Source organism: Nerophis lumbriciformis, linkage group LG01 (assembly GCF_033978685.3).
Source record: "Nerophis lumbriciformis linkage group LG01, RoL_Nlum_v2.1, whole genome shotgun sequence".
In the NCBI taxonomy this organism is placed as follows: domain Eukaryota; kingdom Metazoa; phylum Chordata; class Actinopteri; order Syngnathiformes; family Syngnathidae; genus Nerophis; species Nerophis lumbriciformis.
In genome coordinates, this window is record NC_084548.2 from 60,500,578 (window position 1) to 60,522,293 (window position 21,716).

The 21,716-nt window shown below is 40.6% G+C and overlaps 2 protein-coding genes across 6 annotated transcripts in view; one reads left to right on the top strand and one right to left on the bottom strand.

Annotated features, from left to right (window-relative positions):
- The window catches only part of tbc1d22b (TBC1 domain family, member 22B), a 53,474-nt gene extending 42,736 nt beyond the window's left edge, over positions 1 to 10,738 (bottom strand). For all 3 annotated transcript variants that reach the window (XM_061923301.2, XM_061923293.2, XM_061923285.2), the window contains exon 1: positions 10,503 to 10,738. In XM_061923301.2, the coding sequence (XP_061779285.2) occupies positions 10,503 to 10,558 (56 nt within the window). In that variant the 5' untranslated portion in view covers positions 10,559 to 10,738. The remainder of the gene's footprint in view (positions 1 to 10,502) is intronic.
- Positions 10,739 to 10,846: 108 nt separating this feature from the next.
- Positions 10,847 to 21,716, top strand: part of LOC133570656 (myelin transcription factor 1-like) — a 430,657-nt gene continuing 419,787 nt past the window's right edge. For all 3 annotated transcript variants that reach the window (XM_061923347.2, XM_061923352.2, XM_061923365.2), the window contains exon 1: positions 10,847 to 10,958. The gene's annotated coding sequence lies outside the window, so the exon portion shown is untranslated. The remainder of the gene's footprint in view (positions 10,959 to 21,716) is intronic.

Consider the following 21,716-nt stretch of genomic DNA (forward strand, 5'->3'; position numbering starts at 1 on the left):
ATGCTAACAGCCAGTGTTGGGACTAACGCGTTATGTAACACCAATACTTTCGGCGGTAAATAGCAATCTAACACGTTATTTTTTATATTCAGTAACTCGGTCACCGTTACTACATGATGCGTTACTGCGTTATTTTACGTTATTTTTTATGTAGTATCGGCTAAAAACTGAGAAGATCTGAGTGTGTTTTATTGGAGCGCTGCAGTAGAGGCGACGGAGAAGAGGTGCGCTCTGTGGATGTGTGTGTGTGTGTGTGTGTGTGTGTGTGTGTGTGTGTGTGTGTGTGTGTGTGTGTGTGTATGTGGGAGGGGGCGTGTCTGTGTTTATTAACAAGACGTCATTGCGAAGCCCGAAGCCGAGTTTCTTAACATGGAGATATTATCACTACTTTTCTTTTGTCGACCACAAAGAAAATAACATTTTAGTTAAATGTAAGTTGTGTCTTGGATCAAAGATCCTATCCTAGAAATTCAAATCTGCTGAAACAGCTACAAAAGCAACATGCTTCGACGAAGCTAGTAAAGAGAGACACACTTCACCTCCTAAGCAACAGCGGCTGGATTTTAATGAGGCACTGCTAGCCAGGACAACATTGATAGAGCCATTGCAGCGTGTGCACTAGAAGACATGCTGGCTATTTCTACAGTGGAGTCTCCCGCTTTCAGGCAGCTAATTAGCATGAAACCGGGCGTCAAATGGCACCTGGACAGTGAGTACATAAAAATGGAAAGCGAGCTAAAGAAGACACTACAAACTCTGCCAATGCTCATCATTCAGCACTGAAGGTACACACTCTGTCAATTCTCTTATAGACTCTTTCATTCTAGACTTCTAGAGTGTTTGATTATCACATCACTCAAAATGTATAGACTATAAAGTTCACAAACATAAAGAGGGATGCTAGTGCGCCAGGCCAATCTTTCCTTATCTCTAAACTAAAACTGGGGAAATGTGTAGAGTGTTCTGGGCTTCAGACATGATTTTATTTCAGAATTCCTTGAGAGAAAAAAAACGCTTGGTTAGGCTTTGTGTATGTAGTGTGTGCCTTCCTTGGTTTACAGCTATGTTGTTTGTTACTTATGTATGTTATGTTGCAGCTATTTAAAATAGTTTCGTCAATTTGTTCTGGCCTGAAATAAATTGGCTCTTTGTTGTATGTAGACCACATTGCTTAGCAGAGTTCAGTGATGCAAATGCATGTCAAGTTGATCAACAGATTGTATTATTCTCCAGTGCAATAACAGTACTGAAATTAAGGCTAAAAGGGCATTAAAGAAGGTCTTAAAAAAAAAATATATATATATATATATAAGTAACTAAATAGTTAGTTTTTACAGTAAAGCATTACTTTTTGGTGTAAGTAACTGAGTTACTTTTGAAATAAAGTAACTAGTAATTGTAACTAGTTACTGGTTTTCAGTAACTAACCCAACACTGCTAACAGCTGACACCTGTCATTTTGTCCATATATATATAAAATTGTGTGTACAGGATAGGTAACCCACGCAACAGTGGAACGGAACGGTAGGTCACACACACAGACACACTTATACACAAACACACGCAAACGTACACAAACACACACAGGATCACGGTCAATAAAGGTGGATTGTTCCGTGCAGGATCATACCAAAGTAGTTCACAGTAGCACTATGCACAATCACAATACCAGGGCGTCCAGTGAGGAGCATTTTATACTCCCTCGTCCCAGGAAAAATGCTTTGCGGAAATCTTTTATTTATAGATCTTTATCGCTCTGGAATAACCTGCCTCGAATTCTCACCGGCATTGAAAGTAAACAGGTTTTTAAAAAGAGACTAATATTTTATCTGAGTCTTTAAATTAGTCTGCTCGTTGATGATTTGTTTGGTTTTATATTGTGTAGTTATATTTATATGGTAACTATTATTCTGTGACTGTAAATTGTTTGCTTGTTTTCTTATTGATGCTTTTATTTTTTATTTTATTTTTTTTCTGTATTGTGTAGTTATAATTATATGCTTTTACTTGTAATTGTATTGAATTGTGGACCCCAGGAAGACTAGTGGGTTGTTGAGGCAACCAGCTAATGAGGATCCTTAATAAAAATCAAAAATCAAATCAAATCAAACATCGTTGCTTACCTACGGTTTACTACTGCGGTAACTTCTAACAGACTTTTTTGTCATGTTTGATCGAGGAAATATGCTATTAGCTGATCACCGTGATCAAACTCAAATGAATCACGATCATATAATGGCCCAGCCCTAGATGGAACCACGTTAAAACAGAAAGTAAGCAGCATCGTCAGTCAGAACAGACATGTAAAGAGGAGGATCGGAACAATACATAAAATGGTGGTGTCAATATTAAGGGTAGTTTTAGTAAATTATTGATAACAGGGCGATCAGATCGACATTTTTAGTGGTCAAATTAATTTTTTGTTTTTGTTATTGTTTACAAACTCGGGGTATAATTGTTTGGACTTCTTATAGGACTTTGAGGGCGAAAACCAAATTGCTTAAATTACATTTTGCTTTAGTTTAGTTATTGTGGATTATTGACTTTGTTTTAATCAGACATTTGCATGTAATACAAGAGAATAGGCGACTAGTTCAGATATTGTGTTGATGTTGTTACACTGTCAATAGCACTCAACATAAATACACTGAAAAATGTACAGTTAATACATGGGCATTAACTTATCGGTATTGATATCGGCTAATTCACGAATTAACGGAAAAGGCAGCATAAAACCTTGATCGGAACATCCTTTACTCTATTTTACTTACTTGCCTGTAATACAAGCTAAGATGTCTTAGCGCTAAGATGTCTTAGCGTCCCGGAAGAGTTGGTGCTGCAAGGGGTCCTGGGTATTTGTTCTGTTGTGTTTATGTTGTGTTACGGTGTGGATGTTCTCCCGAAATGTGTTTGTCATTCTTGTTTGGTGTGGGTTCACAGTGTGGCGCATATTTGTAACAGTGTTAAAGTTTTTTATACGGCCACCCTCAGTGTGGCCTGTATGGCTGATGATCAAGTATGCATTGCATTCACTTATGTGTGTGTAAAACCCGCATATATTATGTGACTTGGCCGGCACGCTGTTTGTATGGAGGAAAAGTGGACGTGACGACAGGTTGTAGAGGACGCTAAAGGCAGTGCCTTTAAGGCACGCCCCCAATACTGTTGTTCGGGTGGAAATTGGGAGAAATTCGGGAGAATGGTTGCCCCGGGAGATTTTCGGGAAGGGCACTGAAATTCGGGAGTCTCCCGGGAAAATCGGGAGGGTTGGCAAGTATGCCGCCATGTATGTCGCGGACTCAACATCTAGGTCCAGAGTATATAAAGTCACCAAAAAGAAATGGCCAATGAAGGTGAAGGCAAAAGAGTGAGGAGTGTCTTGACCAGATATCTAGATCCCTAGTTTGATTGATGTAAAATGTTCTTTGTCACATTGTTTACGTGTCTAATAAAGATTTGATTAATTTATGATGGCTCAGGTGTGATTCACTACAATAGGGCCCCGCAGCACACTGGATTCCAGGTAGGGCTGGGGGATACGGTATATCGAATATACTCAATATATCGCGGGTTTGTCTTTGTGCGATATAGAAAATGACTATATCGTGATATTCGAGTATACGTTCTCACGCAGTTGCTTTTAGCTGCGGGCATTACAGTACAGGCTCTTCTCACTCTTTCTTGTCTCTCCTTCTCACCAGACACAAAACAAGCGCACCTTCTTACATACGTCACATACTGTCACGTGTGCAACGTCATACACTCTCGTCGAGCAGACAGGTAGCGGCATGGTAACATTAGCTGTGGTGCGAGTGGTAATACGAGAGAAAGAAGGTGCAAATCTGGTAACAAATGAAGGAATAATTAATTCCCAAGAAAAACAGCAGGGAGTCCATCGTTTGGCGGTGGTTTGGCTTCAAGCGGGTAGATGGTGAACAAGTATGCGGCAAAAGCGTTACTACAAAAAGTAGAACCACTGCTAATGTGTAGCATCATTTGAAAAGTCACCCGCTAGAGACTGAAGAGTGCTTGAAATTCAACGCATGTCAACATCGCCGTTCGGTGCCACACCAACAAAATGCCCAAGCAACCATTTCCACATCAACACCGCATGAAAAAAAAATTGTCAGAAGGAGATAACGTCCGCAGGAACCTACCAAATAGCGAAAGACATACACTATTTGATTTCCTATTATGCAGCTCATTTTTATTTGACACTTATTAAAATATATTGTGTGACATCATGCACAAAAGTGCACTATATGTATTTTAAACTATTGTAGTGGTGTTCTGTACAAAAAGTGCACTTAAAAGGCCTACTGAAATGCGATTTTCTTATTTAAATGGGGATAGCAGGTCCATTCTATGTGTCATACTTGATCATTTCGCGATATTGCCATATTTTTGCTGAAAGGTTTTAGTAGAGAACATCGACGATAAAGTTCGCAACTTTTGGTCGCTGATAAAAAAGCCTTGCCTGTACCGGAAGTAGCAGACGAGTAGCGTGACGTCACAGGTTGCGGAGCTCCTCACATCCGCACATTGTTTACAATCATGGCCACCAGCAGCGAGAGCGATTCGGACCGAGAAAGCGACGATTTCCCCATTAATTTGAGCAAGGATGAAAGATTCGTAGATGAGGAAAGTGAGAGTGAAGGACTAGAGGGCAGTGGGAGCGATTCAGATAGGGAAGATGCTGTGAGAGGCGTGTGGGACCTGATATTCAGCTGGGAATGACTAAAACAGTAAATAAACACAAGACATATATATACTCTATTAGCCACAACACAACCAGGCTTATATTTAATATGCCACAAATTAATCCTGCATAACAAACACCTCCACCCCCGTCCATATAACCCGCCAATACAACTCAAACACCTGCACAACACACTCAATCCCACAGCCCAAAGTACCGTTCACCTCCCCAAAGTTCATACAGTACATATACAGTATTTCCCCAAAGTCCCAAAAAGTTACGTACGTGACATGCACATAGCGGCACGAACGTACGGGCAAGCGATCAAATGTTTGGAAGCCGCAGCTGCATGCGTACTCACAGTACCGCGTCTGCGTATCCAACTCAAAGTCCTCTTGGTAAGAGTCTCTGTTGTCCCAGTTCTCCACAGGCCAATGGTAAAGCTTGACTGTCATCTTTCGGGAATGTAAACAATGAAACACCGGCTGTGTTATCCGGCACAACAGTCAGGGGGTTCATTCTACGGCGGGGGTGCGTTATCCGGCACAACACTTGCCGCAATACACCGCTTCCTTCCCACCTACAGCTTTCTTCTTTGCGGTCTCCATTGTTCATTGAACAAATTGCAAAAGATTCACCAACACAGATGTCCAGAATACTGTGGAATTTTGCGATGAAAACAGACGACTTAATAGCTGGCCACCATGCTGTCCCAAAATGTCCTCTACAATCCGTGACGTCACGCGCTGACATCATCATACCGAGACGTTTTCAGCAGGATATTTCGCGCGAAATTTAAAATTGCACTTTAGTAAGCTAACCCGGCCGTATTGGCATGTGTTGCAATGTTATTATTTCATCATTGATATATAAACTATCAGACTGCGTGGTCGGTAGTAGTGGGTTTTAGTCAGCCTTTAATTTAGTGTTGTTTTGTTGAGTCATCTTAGTGACATCATGCACAAAAGTGCACTCATAGCTTGTTTTAAAATGTCTCTGACAATCTTGCACTATCTGTTTTGGAAATTACATGAATTTTTGTGCCACTGCTTAATAACTGTTTAATAAATACAGTTTTGGTAAATTGACTTAGTTTTGCAGCCGAGTGTGAAGCGACTGGGATGGGAATCAGCACCTCCAAGTCCGAGTCCATGGTTCTTGCCCGGAAAAGGGTGGAGTGCCATCTCCGGGTTGGGGAGGAGTTCAAGTACCTTGTAGTCTTGTTCACGAGTGAGGGAAGAGTGGATCGTGAGATCGACAGGCGGATGGATCGGTGCGGCGTCTTCACTAATGCGGACGCTGTATCGATCAGTTGTGGTAAAGAAGGAGCTGAGCTGGAAGACAAAGCTCTCAATTTACCGGTCAATCTACGTTCCCATCCTCACCTATGGTCATGAGCTTTGGGTCATGATCGAAAGGACAAGATCACGGGTACAAGCGGCCGAAATGAGTTTCCTCCGCCGGGTGGCGGGGCTCTCCCTTAGAGATAGGGTGAGAAGCTCTGTCATCCGGGGAGAGCTCAAAGTAAAACCGCTGCTCCTCCACATCGAGAGGAGCCAGATGAGGTGGTTCGGGCATCTGGTCGGGATGCCACCCGAACGCCTCCCTAGGGAGGTGTTTCGGGCACGTACGACCGGTAGGAGGGCACGGGGAAGACCCAGGACACGTTGGGAAGACTATCTCTCCCGGCTGGCCTGGGAACGCCTCGGGATCCCCCGGGAGGAGCTGGACGAAGTGGCTGGGGAGAGGGAAGTCTGGGCTTCCCTGCTTAGGCTGCTTCCCCCGCGACTCGACCTCGGATAAGCGGAAGAAGATGGATGGATGGATGGATGGACTTGGTTTTGGTTTCCCCCTCTGCATGAAAGTTTAAAATGAGCATATATTAATGCAGTATGAACAATAATGTTTGAATGTAGACACATAGAATCATCATACTGGTGTGATTATATGCATCAAGTGTTCATTCATGGCTAAGGCAAAATATCGAGATATATACCGTGTATAGTGACATGGTCTAAAAATATCGAGATATTGATTGATTGATTGGAACTTTTATTAGTAGATTGCACAGTGAAGTACATATTCTGTACATTTGACCACTAAATGGTAACACCCAAATAAGTTTTTCAACTTGTTTAAGTCGGGGTCCAAATTGATTCATGATACAGATATATACTATTTTCATAATACAGTCATCACACAAGATAATCATCACATTATTTACAATCCGGGGTGTGGGGTATGGAGGGGTTGGGGGTGGGGGGGGGTAAGTTTGGTTGGAATCAACACTTCAGTCATCAACAATTGCATCATCAGAGAAAATGACATTGGAACAGTGTAGGTCTAATAAAAGGCCATATGGCCCAGCCCTAATTCCAGGTAATTGAAACACCACAACACTGGATATTGTTCAGATAAGTTACATTTAAGAACTTGCACACAAAGCAACACTGGAGGGGACTATGACGTGCGCATTTTCTGCGCATGCGTACTAGGTCGCGTTGCGCCGGCGGACGGAGCGGGCGAGGGGGTCTTAAAACGGTGGCATTGTGGTGTGTGTGGACACCATACTTGCCAACCCTCCCGAATTTTCCGGGAGACTCCCGAAATTCAGCGCCTCTCCCGAAACCCTCCCGGGACAAATATTCTCCCGAAAATCTCCCGATTTTCAGCCGTAGCTGGAAGCCAAGCCCCCTCCAGCTCCATGCGGACCTGAGTGAGGACAGCCTTTTTTCACGACGGGAGGACAACAGGGTGACAAGAACTAAATCATCCAGACTAGAGATACATTGTATTATTATGTTTATCTTACCTAAAAATAAATATATTTATTAATTTAAAAAATTTAAAAAAACTAAATACATTTTGCTAAAAACATCAAAATTAATTTTATTTTTTATTTAATAATACCACCTTTACATTTGACAACCAAACAATTACACAAGGCGACTCAGTAAAGAATCTGGGTATTATCTTCGACCCAACTCTCTCGTTTGAATCACACATTAAGAGTGTTACAAAAACGGCCTTCTTTCATCTCCGTAATATCGCTAAAATCTGTTCTATTTTATCCACTAGCGACGCTGAGATCATTATTCATGCGTTCGTTACGTCTCGTCTCGACTACTGTAACGTATTATTTTCGGGTCTCCCTATGTCTAGCATTAAAAGATTACAATTGGTACAAAATGCGGCTGCTAGACTTTTGACAAGAACAAGAAAGTTTGATCATATTACGCCAATACTGGCTCACCTGCAGTGGCTTCCTGTGCACTTAAGATGCGACTTTAAGGTTTTACTACTAACGTATAAAATACTACACGGTCTAGCTCCGTCCTATCTTGTCGATTGTATTGTACCATATGTCCCGGCAAGAAATCTGCGTTCAAAGAACTCTGGCTTATTAGTGATTCCCAGAGCCCATAAAAAGTCTGCGGGCTATAGAGCGTTTTCTATTCGGGCTCCAGTACTATGGAATGCCCTCCCGGTAACAGTTAGAGATGCTACCTCAGTAGAAGCATTTAAGTCCCATCTTAAAACTCATTTGTATACTCTAGCCTTTAAATAGACCCCCCTTTTAGACCAGTTAATCTGCCGTTTCTTTTCTTTTCTCCTCTGCTCCCCTCTCCCTTGTGGAGGGGGGTGGGGGCACAGGTCCGGTGGCCATGGATGAAGTGCTGGCTGTCCAGAGTCGGGACCCGGGGTGGACCGCTCGCCTGTGCATCGGTTGGGAACATCTCTGCGCTGCTGACCCGTCTCCGCTCGGGATGGTGTCCTGCTGGCCCCACTATGGACTGGACTCTTACTATTATGTTGGATCCACTATGGACTGGACTCTCACAATATTATGTCAGACCCACTCGACATCCATTGCATTCGGTCTCCCCTAGAGGGGGGGGGTTACCCACATATGCTGTCCTCTCCAAGGTTTCTCATACTCATTCACATCGACGTCCCACTGGGGTGAGTTTTTCCTTGCCCTTATGTGGGCTCTGTACTGAGGATGTCGTTGTGGCTTGTGCAGCCCTTTGAGACACTTGTGATTTAGGGCTATATAAATAAACATTGATTGATTGATTGATTGATTGATTGATATTTGTATTTTTTCTGACTCCTTATTACATCCAGCCATAGAATTATACATTAAAATAAACATCCATCCATCCATCCATTTTCTACCGCTTATTCCCTTTGGGGTCGCGGGGGGTGCTGGAGCCTATCTCAGCTACAATCGGGCGGAAGGCGGGGTACACCCTGGACAAGTCGCCACCTCATCGCAGGGCCAACACAGATAGACGGACAACATTCACACACTAGGGCCAATTTTAGTGTTGCCAATCAACATATTTGAAATAATTAATTTTAAATGATCATAATAATTAATTTAAAATGACCATATTTAATTATTAAAATAATTGCTCGTTTATCAACAACTTTAGCATTTTGTTCATTACATTTTGAAGCTCTCAGAAGCCAAGTTATGTTATATTCCTCAATATTTATTTATGCAAGTTTGAAGTATCAATTATCTAAACACAGTTTTGTTTGCATATGTTCAGGATGTAGACATTATATATATATATATATATATATATATATATATATGGCAGCACGGTGGCAGAGGGGTTAGTGCATCTGCCTCACAATACGAAGGTCCTGAGTAGTCTTGGGTTCAATCCCGGGCTCGGGATCTTTCTGTGTGGAGTTTGCATGTTCTCCCCGTGACTGCGTGGGTTCCCTCCGGGTACTCCGGCTTCCTCCCACTTCCAAAGACATGCACCTGGGGATAAGTTGATTGGCAACACTAAATTGGCCCTAGTGTGTGGATGTGAGTGTGAATGTTGTCTGTCTATCTGTGTTGGCCCTGCGATGAGGTGGCGACTTGTCCAGGGTGTACCCCGCCTTCCGCCCGATTGTAGCTGAGATAGGCTCCAGCGCCCCCCGCGACCCCAAAAGGGAATAAGCGGTAGAAAATGGATGGATGGATGGATGGATATATATATATATATATATATATATATATATATATCCATCCATTTTCTACCGCTTATTCCCTTCGGGGTCACGGGGGGCGCTGGAGCCTATCTCAGCTACAATCGGGCGGAAGGCGGTGTACACCCTGGACAAGTCGCCACCTCATCGCAGGGCCAACACAGATAGACAGACAACATTATATATATATATATATATTTATACATGTATGAAATACTTGACTTGGTGAAATCCAGCTGTCAATATACTCCTCCCCTCTTAACCACGCCCCGCCCCAACCCCCACCTCCCGAAATCGGAGGTCTCAAGGTTGGCAAGTATGGTGGACACGGATAAGGTTAGGTAGCATTTACCCTGGATAACCTTATCCGGCTTAGTGTAAACGGTGCCTTTTTTTTAACTGTCACATGCCATTCAGTGGTAAAGTAGCAGTAAACTGTAGTAGGTAGCTAGCTGGCTAATGCTAGTTAGCATAACTAGTTCGCCCACAAGGAGCATATGGCAGATGCTTCTCCGGCGTTCCGAGCCACGAAACCCCACATGCAGAGATTAAATGGATGCGAGTCTAAATTGTCACCCACGATCACTAACAATCCAAACAACACGATGACCTAAAGCGTAGTTAAAAAACATTTAACCCCACAAACGCGACAGTTTATCCGCTGCCTCAATGACTTTGACTGAGCCACGTCAATATAATGTCCACTTTCACGGCCTTGTACACGCTACTTGTTGTTCTTTAAGGGTCAGGAGATAACAAATGACATATAAATATTAATAATATTAGTACACGCAAGGAGGGGAAGTCCTACCTTCCGGGAACCTTTGCGTTTCTCCTCCAAAAATGGATCCTGTTGTCGGTGGCCATCCTCGGATAAGACCGCCCTCCTCAGGCCGGCTCCCCGCACACGACAACCATAAGCAATGCGCTTTCGCCGGTCATCGGCGACGTCTCGGGTCTCGCGTCGAGCCTCTCCCTGCCCTGCCTCGGCATCAGTTTAAGCGTTTAGGCAACGACGGGGGATAATGCGAGGCGACGGAAGCCGCCATCTTGGGTCGGACTGAACCCCAGCCTCGTGATTGGCGGAGCGGGTGCACAGGTGCAGCGCGGGTAGCCAATAAGGAGAAGGCGAGGGAGGGACCCGGATGGCGTTATAAACACGGAGCGGGGAGACGTTAGGAACTTTGTTGTTGGAAACTTTTTGTTGTTTCCCTGTTTTTAGCTTGCCTTTCATCGTTAGCGTGAACACGGCGTGAACACATATCAGGTAGGAATGAGAACAAAACAACTTGTTAATAAAGTTAGTTTTATTTGCAGACGACACCACTGCGGTTTGTTCACACACTAACAGTAGAAGAGAAAGTCAAACACAAATACAAACCCCGTTTCCATATGAGTTGGGAAATTGTGTTAGATGTAAATATAAACGGAATACAATGATTTGCAAATCATTTTCAACCCATATTCAGTTGAATATGCTACAAAGACAACATATTTGATGTTCAAACTGATAAACATTTTTTTTTTTGCAAATAATCATTAACTTTAGAATTTGATGCCAGCAACACGTGACAAAGAAGTTGGGAAAGTTGGCAATAAATACTGATAAAGTTGAGGAATGCTCATCAAACACTTATTTGGAACATCCCACAGGTAAACAGGCAAATTGGGAACAGGTGGGTGCCATGATTGGGTATAAAAGTAGATTCCATGAAATGCTCAGTCATTCACAAACAAGGATGGGGTGAGGGTCACCACTTTGTCAACAAATGCGTGAGCAAATTGTTGAACAGTTTAAGAAAAACCTTTCTCAACCAGCTATTGCAAAGAATTTAGGGATTTCAACATCTACGGTCCGTAATATCATCAAAGAGTTAAGAGAATCTGGAGAAATCACTGCACGTAAGCAGCCAAGCCCGTGACCTTCGATCCCTCAGGCTGTAATGCATCAACAAGTGACATCAGTGTGTAAAGGATATCACCACATGGGCTCAGAAACACTTCAGAAACCCACTGTCAGTAACTACAGTTGGTCACTTCATCTGTAAGTGCAAGTTAAAACTCTCCTATGCAAGGCGAAAACCGTTTATCAACAACACCCAGAAACGCTGTCGGCTTCGCTGGGCCTGAGCTCATCTAAGATGGACTGATACAAAGTGGAAAAGTGTTCTGTGGTCTGACGAGTCCACATTTCAAATTGTTTTTGGAAACTGTGGACGTCGTGTCCTCCGGGCCAAAGAGGAAAAGAACCATCCGGATTGTTATAGGCGCAAAGTTGAAAAGCCAGCATCTGTGATGGTATGGGGGTGTATTAGTGCCCAAGACATGGGTAACTTACACATCAGTGAAGGCGCCATTAATGCTGAAAGGTACATACAGGTTTTGGAGCAACATATGTTGCAATCCAAGCAACGTTACCATGGACGCCCCTGCTTATTTCAGCAAGACAATGCCAAGCCACATGTTACATCAACGTGGCTTCATAGTAAAAGAGTGCGGGTACTAGACTGGCCTGCCTGTAGTCCAGACCTGTCTCCCATTGAAAATGTGTGGCGCATTATGAAGCCTAAAATGCCACAACGGAGACCCCCGGACTGTTGAACAACTTAAGCTGTACATCAAGCAAGAATGGGAAAGAATTCCACCTGAGAAGCTTAAAAAATGTGTCTCTTCAGTTCCCAAACTTTTACTGAGTGTTGTTAAAAGGAAAGGCCATGTAACACAGTGGTGAACATGCCCTTTCCCAACTACTTTGGCACGTGTTGCAGCCATGAAATACTAAGTTAATTATTATTTGCAAAAAAAACCCAAAGTTTATGAGTTTGAACATCAAATATCTTGTCTTTGTAGTGCATTCAATTGAATATGGGTTGAAAAGGATTTGCAAATCATTGTATTCCTTTTATATTTACATCTAACACAATTTCCCGACTCATATGGAAACGGGGTTTGTACAAGAGTACACTTCATTCGCTCACCTTGTTACAAAAAAAAGGCCAGTTAGAACAATACATAATGTCGTGTATTTTAAACATACAAACACTTTATTTATTGAATCCAAAATATTGAAATTCCAACGATTTGATGCATTAAATGGCTGAAATTATGCACAAAGAAAACTTTAACCTCAACAAAAGAGGGGAAATATAAACTTAAAAGAGAAATGTAACTTACAGCATTTGTATGCACGTACAACATTTACAACCTTTAGCATGTATGTAGAATTAAATCATGGAATGGATTAATAAACAACGTACTAATATGATCCAATTTGGGGAAAAAAAAACTAAAAGAATCATGATTATATTTGGAACCTTGTTAAAAAATTATACCATTTTAATCAGCTCATAATGTCGACCATAAATTACTTAAATATTTATTCATGAGAACTTTATGTATTTATTATTAATCGACTTACTGATTTGTCTATTTATTTATGTATTGCTTGATGTATCTATTCACGGTTGCCTTACAGAATAAGCAGTAACACATTTGTTCGAGAAGGGGTCGGCTTAAATAAGCTCTGCTTCCTCCTACTCCTTTTCAGACATGCTGTGATGAGGAACTCTAATGATGTCGTATTGTGTGCTTGTTCCAAACATACTAGGACCGTCACCATAACCATATTAGTGGTACAATTTTAAATATTGTACATTCACCATCGTAGAAGGAAATTACAACAAAAAGTAAATGTGTTAAAGATAAGTCACAAACCATAAATCAAAATCTTACTTCTGCTTTTGGATCGCTTCTCTCTTTTTGTTCCTGTTCAGTCAAATGCTGCTGCGTCAGTGAAGCTTCCATTCACAAGAGGGCAGACTTTCCTCGTTTCAGTGAACCCAGTGGACTGTAAATATTCTTTAAATTCCTAATTTTTACATGTTGCATAATGAAAGGGATTTAAAAGGTCGTATTCAAATGCAGGCAAATGGACATTGTGAGGATGTGACTTGTCATTTGAGTCGCCGGTCTAGTCCTGTTTGCTTGTTTAGGGAAATCACTGCAGCCCCACACCTGTCATCACAACAGGTATCTTCAACTGCCATTTTCCAGGTGAGCCAAAACTTCTCCTTTTATGGAGTACAGTTTTTCCACAAGACTGGCTCTGTGCAGTGCGCTTTTTAAATGACCATAAGTCTTGAACTATAGAAAGTATTTCAATGGTTAAAATATGCGCTTTTGGGTGTTTTACAAGTTATTACAGTAATCTCCAAAACCAGTGAAGTTGGCACATTGTGTAATTCGAAAATAAAAAGAGAATACAATGATTTGCAAATCCTTTTCAACTTATATTCAATTAAATAGACTGCAAAGACAAGATATTTAATGTTCCAACTGAGAAACGTAATTTTTTTTGTGCAAATAATCATTAACTTAGAATTTAATGGCAGCAACACATTGCAAAAAAGTTGTCACAGGGGCATGTTTACCACTGTGTTACATGGCCTTTCCTTTTAACAACACTGAGTAAACGTTTGGGAACTGTGGAGACCAATTTTTGGAGCTTTTCAGGTGGAATTCTTTCCAATTCTTGCTTGATGTACAGCTTAAGTTGTTCAACAGTCCGGGGGCTCCGTTGTGGTATTTTAGGCTTCATAATGCGCCACACATTTTCAATGGGAGACAAGTCTGGACTACGGCAGGCCAGTCTAGTACCCGCACTCTTTTACTATGAAGCCACGTTGACGTAACACGTGGCTTGGCATTGTCTTGCTGAAATAAGCAGGGGCGTCCATGGTAACGTTGCTTGGATGGCAACATATGTTGCTCCAGAACTTGTATGTACCTTTCAGCATTAATGGCACCTTCACAGATGTGTAAGTTACCCATGTTTTGGGCACTAATACACCCCCATACCATCACAGATGCTGGCTTTTCAACTTTGCGCCTATAACAATCAGGGTGATTCTTTTCCTCTTTGGTCCGGAGGACACGACGTCCACAGTTTCCAAAAACAATTTGAAATGTGGACTCGTCAGACCACAGAACACTTTTCCACTTTGTATCAGTCCATCTTAGATGAGCTCAGGCCCAGCGAAGCCGACGGCGTTTCCGGGTGTTGTTGATAAACGGATTTCGCCTTGCATAGGAGAGTTTAAACTTGCACTTACAGATGTAGCGACCAACTGTAGTTACTGACAGTGGGTTTCTGAAGTGTTCCTGAGCCCATGTGGTGATACCCTTTACACACTGATGTCGCTTGTTGATGCAGTACAGCCTGAGGGATCGAAGGTCACGGGCTTAGCTGCTTATGTGCAGTGATTTCTCCAGATTCTCTGAACCCTTTGATGATATTACGGACCGTAGATGGTGAAATCCCTAAATTCCTTGCAATAGCTGGTTGAGAAAGGTTTTTCTTAAACTGTTCAACAATTTGCTCACGCATTTGTTGACAAAGTGGTGACCCTCGCCCCATCCTTGTTTGTGAATGACTGAGCATTTCATGGAATCTACTTTTATACCCAATCATGGCACCCACCTGTTCCCAATTTGCCTGTTCACCTGTGGGATGTTCCAAATAAGTGTTTGATGAGCATTCCTCAACTTTATCAGTATTTATTGCCACCTTTCCCAACTTCTTTGTCATGTGTTGCTGGCATCAAATTCTAATGTTAATGATTATTTGCAAAAAAAAAAATGTTTATCAGTTTGAACATCAAATATATTGTGTTTGTAGCATATTCAACTGAATATGGGTTGAAAATGATTTGCAAATCATTGTACCGGTATTCCGTTTATATTTACATCTAACACAGTTTCACAACTCATATGGAAACAGGGTTTGTATATTCAATTGAATAGACTGCAAAGACAAGATATTTAATGTTCCAACTGAGAAACGTAATTTTTTTTGTGTGCAAATAATCATTGATTTAGAATTTAATGGCAACAACACATTGCAAAAAAGTTGTCACAGGGGCATTTTTACCTCTGTGTTACATGGCCTTTCCTTTTAACAACACTGAGTAAACGTTTGGGAACTGTGGAGACCAATATTTGTAGCTTTTCAGGTGGAATTCTTTCCCATTCTTGCTTGATGTACAGCTTAAGTTGTTCAACAGTCCGGGGGTCTCCGTTGTGGTATTTTAGGCTTCATAATGCGCCACACATTTTCAATGGGAGCCAGGTCTGGACTACAGGCAGGCCAGTCTAGTACCCGCACTCTTTTACTATGAAGCCACGTTGATGTAACATGTGGCTTGGCATTGTCTTGCTGAAATAAGCAGGGGCGTCCATAGTAACGTTGCTTGGATGGCAACGTATGTTGCTCCAAAACCTGTATGTACCTTTCAGCATTAATGGCGCCTTCACAGATGTGTAAGTTACCCATGTCTTGGGCACTAATACACCCCCATACCATCACAGATGCTGGCTTTTCAACTTTGCGCCTATAACAATCCGGATGGTTCTTTTCCTCTTTGGTCCGGAGGACACGACGTCCACAGTTTCCAAAAACAATTTGAAATGTGGACTGGTCAGACCACAGAACACTTTTCCACTTTGTATCAGTCCATCTTAGATGAGCTCAAGCCCAGCGAAGCCGACGGCGTTTCTGGGTGTTGTTGATAAACAGTTTTCGCCTTGCATAAGAGAGTTTTAACTTGCACTTACAGATGTAGCGACCAACTGTAGTTACTGACAGTGGGTTTCTGAAGTGTTTTATCAACTGATTGCAATAATGTAAATTTGTTTTAACTATTAAATGAACCAAAAATATGACTTATTTTATCTTTGTAAAAATATTGGACACAGCATACTTGCCAACCTTGAGACCTCCGATTTCGGGGGGGTGGTTGGGGCGGGGGCGTGGTTAAGAGGAGAGGGATATATTTACAGCTAGAATTCACCAAGTCAATTATTTCATATATATATATATATATATATATATATATATTTATATATATATAAGAAATACTTGACTTTCAGTTAATTCTAGCTATATATATATATATATATATATATATATATATATATATATATATATATATATATATATATATATATATATATATATAATATATATATATATATATAGCTAGAATTAACTGAAAGTATATATATATATATATATATATATATAATATATATATATATATATATAGCTAGAATTAACTGAAAGTCAAGTATTTCTTATATATATATATATATATATATATATATATATATATATATATAAGAGAAATACTTGAATTTCAGTGTTCATTTATTTACACATATACACACACATAACACTCATCTACTCATTGTTGAGTTAAGGGTTGAATTGTCCATCCTTGTTCTATTCTCTGTCACTATTTTTCTAACCATGCTGAACACTCTCTCTGCATTCTGCTTCGTCTCCTTGTTGTGTGCGCAGTTGTGCACTGCACTCTCTAAAAGCCGTAGATGTTATTGTCACATATGCATGTACAGTAGATGGCAGTATTGTCCTGTTTAAGAGTGTCACAACATTGCTGTTTACGGCAGACGAACTGTTTTATGGTAGACGAAAACGTGACTGCTGTTGTTGTGTGTTGTTGCCGCGCTGGGAGGACGTTAATGAAACTGCCTAACAATAAACCCACATAAGAAACCAAGAACTCGTCCTCGATCATTCTACAGTTATAACGTGATTGGGCAGGCACGCTGTTTATATTGTGGGAAAGCGGACGTGAAAACAGGCTGTCGACACGTCACTCAGGTCCGCATGGAGCTGGAGGGGGCATGGCCTCCAGCTGAATTTCGGGAGATTTTCGGGAGAAAATTTGTCCCGGGAGGTTTTTGGGAGAGGCGCTGAATTTCGCGAGTCTCCCGGAAAATCCGGGAGGGTTGGCAAGTATGGGACACAGTGTGTTGTCAAGCTTATGAGATGCAATGCAAGTGTAAGCCACTGTGACACTATTGTTCTTTTTTTAAATTTTTTATAAATGTCTAATGATAATGTCAATGAGGGATTTTTAATCACTGCTATGTTGAAATTGTAACTAATATTGATACTGTTGTTGATAATATTAATTTTTGTTTCACTACTTTTGGTTTGTTCTGTGTCGTGTTTGTGTCTCCTCTCAATTGCTCTGTTTATTGCAGTTCTGAGTGTTGCTGGGTCGGGTTTGGTTTTGGAATTGGATTGCATTGTTATGGTATTGCTGTGTACTGTTTTGTTGGATTGATTAATTAAAATTAAAAAAAAATAAATTAAAATAACAATTAAAAATAAATAAATAAAAAATCGATTTTTTAAAAATGAGAATCGATTCTTAATCGCACAACGTGAGAATCGCGATTCAAATTCGATTTTTTCCCACACCCCTAATATATATATATATATATGATATGTGTGTATATGTATATATGAGGTAGATCACCTCGACTTGGTCATTTATTAAGTGATTGATTAACGTTGAAAAACTTATTCAGATGTTACCATTTAGTGGTTAATTGTACGTAATATGTACTGTACTTTGCAATCTACTAATACAAGTTTCAATCTATGAATGCCTACTGAGCCTATGGTGTTGTTAAGTTATTGTGACTCAATTTACCTTTATTTTAATTTTATTTTAATGTATTATTATTTAATATATATTATTGTTTTAGTTGCTTAAGAGATATTCCTGGCTCTGAATTTGCTCATTGCTATTTTTATGTTTTTGTGCATTATTTGTTGCCGTCATCATTAAACGAACAGGTTACTCATCAGTTACTCGGTACTTGAGTATTTTTTTCACAACATACTTTTTACTTTTACTCAAGTAAATATTTGGGTGACTACTCCTTACTTTTACTTGAGTAATAAATCTCTAAAGTAACAGTACTCTTACTTGAGTACAATTTCTGGCTACTCTACCCACCTCGGCATCTAACACAATTTCCCAACTCATATGGAAACGGGGTTTGTATATATATATATATAAAGTATATATATACAGTATAGGCAGCATGGTGGTAGAGGGGTTAGTGCGTCTGCCTCACAATACGAAGGTCCTGAGTAGTCGTGAGTTCAATCCCGGCCTCGGGATCTTTCTGTGTGGAGTTTGCATGTTCTCCCCGTGACTGCGTGGGTTCCCTCCGGGTACTCCGGCTTCCTCCTTGGATCTCAGGAAACAGAGTGGACCGACACCAGCTGGACTGCTGCTGAGTGGTCCAAAGTCATGTTTTCTGACGAAAGCAAATTTTGCATTTCCTTTGGAAATCGAGGTCCCAGAGTCTGGAGGAAGACAGGAGAGGCACAGGATCCACGTTGCCTGAAGTCTAGTGTAAAGTTTCCACCATCAGTGATGGTTTGGGGTGCCATGTCATCTGCTGGTGTCGGTCCACTCTGTTTCCTGAGATCCAGGGTCAACGCAGCCGTCTACCAGCAAGTTTTAGAGCACTTCATGCTTCCTGCTGCTGACCTGCTCTATGGAGATGGAGATTTCAAGTTCCAACAGGACTTGGCGCCTGCACACAGCGCAAAATCTACCCGTGCCTGGTTTACGGACCATGGTATTTCTGTTCTAAATTGGCCCGCCAACTCCCCTGACCTTAGCCCCATAGAAAATCTGTGGGGTATTGTGAAAAGGAAGATGCAGAATGCCAGACCCAAAAACGCAGAAGAGTTGAAGGCCACTATCAGAGCAACCTGGGCTCTCATAACACCTGAGCAGTGCCAGAAACTCATCGACTCCATGCCACGCCGCATTAACGCAGTAATTGAGGCAAAAGGAGCTCCAACCAAGTATTGAGTATTGTACATGCTCATATTTTTCATTTTCATACTTTTCAGTTGGCCAACATTTCTAAAAATCCCTTTTTTGTATTAGCCTTAAGTAATATTCTAATTTTGTGACACACGGAATTTTGGATTTTCATTTGTTGCCACTTCAAATCATCAAAATTAAATGAAATAAACATTTGAATGCATCAGTCTGTGTGCAATGAATAAATATAATGTACAAGTTACACCTTTTGAATGCAATTACTGAAATAAATCAAGTTTTTCAAAATATTCTAATTTACTGGCTTTTACCTGTATATATATATATGTGTGTATATATATATATATATGTGTATATATGTGTATATATATATATATGTGTATATATATGTATATATATATATATATATATATATATATATATATATATATATATATATGTATATATATATATGTGTGTGTATGTGTGTATATATATATATATATATATATATATATATATATATATGTCTTAATAAGGTTATCCAAAAAATAGTGCTCGATACCGTAGTAGAGCGCAATATATGTATGTGTGGGAAAAAAATCACAAGACTATTTCATTTCTACAGGCCTGTTTCATGAGGGGGGGTACCCTCAATCGTCAGGAGATTTTAATGGGAGCATTCGCATACCATGGTTTATATAGGGCACAGAGTGGGTGGGTACAGGCTGGCCTAGGGGCGTGGTGATTGGCTCATGTGTTACCTAGGAGGTGTTTCTGTCTATGGCGGCATGTTGTTACAATTTCGCTGCGCTTGTTGAGGGATGACAGGTCTGGACGGTAAATAATAAACAGTTTCTCTTTCAAGCATAGGTTGCATCTTTTATTACCACTATTGGACGGCGTGGCAACACTCCAATACGTGCACCATGACAGCAACCACCCACCCACCACCACGAAAAGAATACCTACCGGAATCAATAAAAGGCTATCGATGCTGTCATCTAGCAAAGCTGAATTTGACCAAGCAACCCCCCCGTACCAAAAAGCCCTTGATGAAAGCGGATACAATTTCACCCTCACCTATGAACCCACGCCAGGAAACCAGCCAAAAAAGAACAGAAAACGGAACGACATCATCTGGTACAACCCCCCATACAGCAAAAACGTCTCAACGAACATTGGACACAAATTCCTCAATCTGATTGACAAACACTTTCCCAAAGACAACATCCTAAGAAAAGTATTCAACAAGAACAACATTAAATTGAGCTACAGCTGCATGAACAATATACGACAAATCATCTCAAACCACAACAAAACAATTGCAAATGAGCCGTCGGCCCTCAGACAGAGCGACTCCAAAACCAACAAAGGATGTAATTGTCGAAAGAAACCTGATTGCCCTCTCAACGGGGGGTGCTTACAAACATCAGTTGTCTACCAATCTAAGGTAATACGCAAGGACATTAACACATCCGACACATATGTAGGATTAACCGAGGGAGAATTCAAAACCGATGGAACAATCACAAGGCTTCTTTCAGGAACAAAAACCTGCGAAATACCACGGAACTCAGCAAACACATTTGGGACCTCAAAGACAATAATGTTGAATATTCAATAACATGGCAAATTCTTGCATCTAGCACACCTTACAATAGTGGTAATAAAAGATGCAACCTATGCTTGAAAGAGAAACTGTTTATTATTTACCGTCCAGACCTGTCATCCCTCAACAAGCGCAGCGAAATTGTAACAACATGCCGCCATAGACGGAAACACCTCCTAGGTAACACATGAGCCAATCACCACGCCCCTAGGCCAGCCTGTACCCACCCACTCTGTGCCCTATATAAACCATGGTATGCGAATGCTCCCATTAAAATCTCCTGACGATTGAGGGTACCCCCCCCTCATGAAACAGGCCTGTAGAGATGAAATAGTCTTGTGATTTTTTTCCCACACATACATATATATATATATATATATATATATATATATATATATATATATATATATATATATATATATATATATATATATATATATATATATATACCTTGAATTACTTATCTTTAACACTTCTCTGAGTGGGGACCTTTTATATCCCAAGAATTTTAGAGTATTTTATTTTTTAAACTGACATTGCTCAAAAAATAATAATGCATCAAAATCAATGGTGTTATGAATTATCAAAATATTGAAGGCTCCAATTACTTGAAATATTCCACTTTTTTGAGGGACAATCTTGCATATTTCTCGTTTGCCATAGTAAAAACTAAGTTTTATTTGACAAAAAAGGCATAAAATAAACAAAAATCAAAAACATAAAAAATAAATGAGTTCTGAAGTTAAGGGTTAAGGGT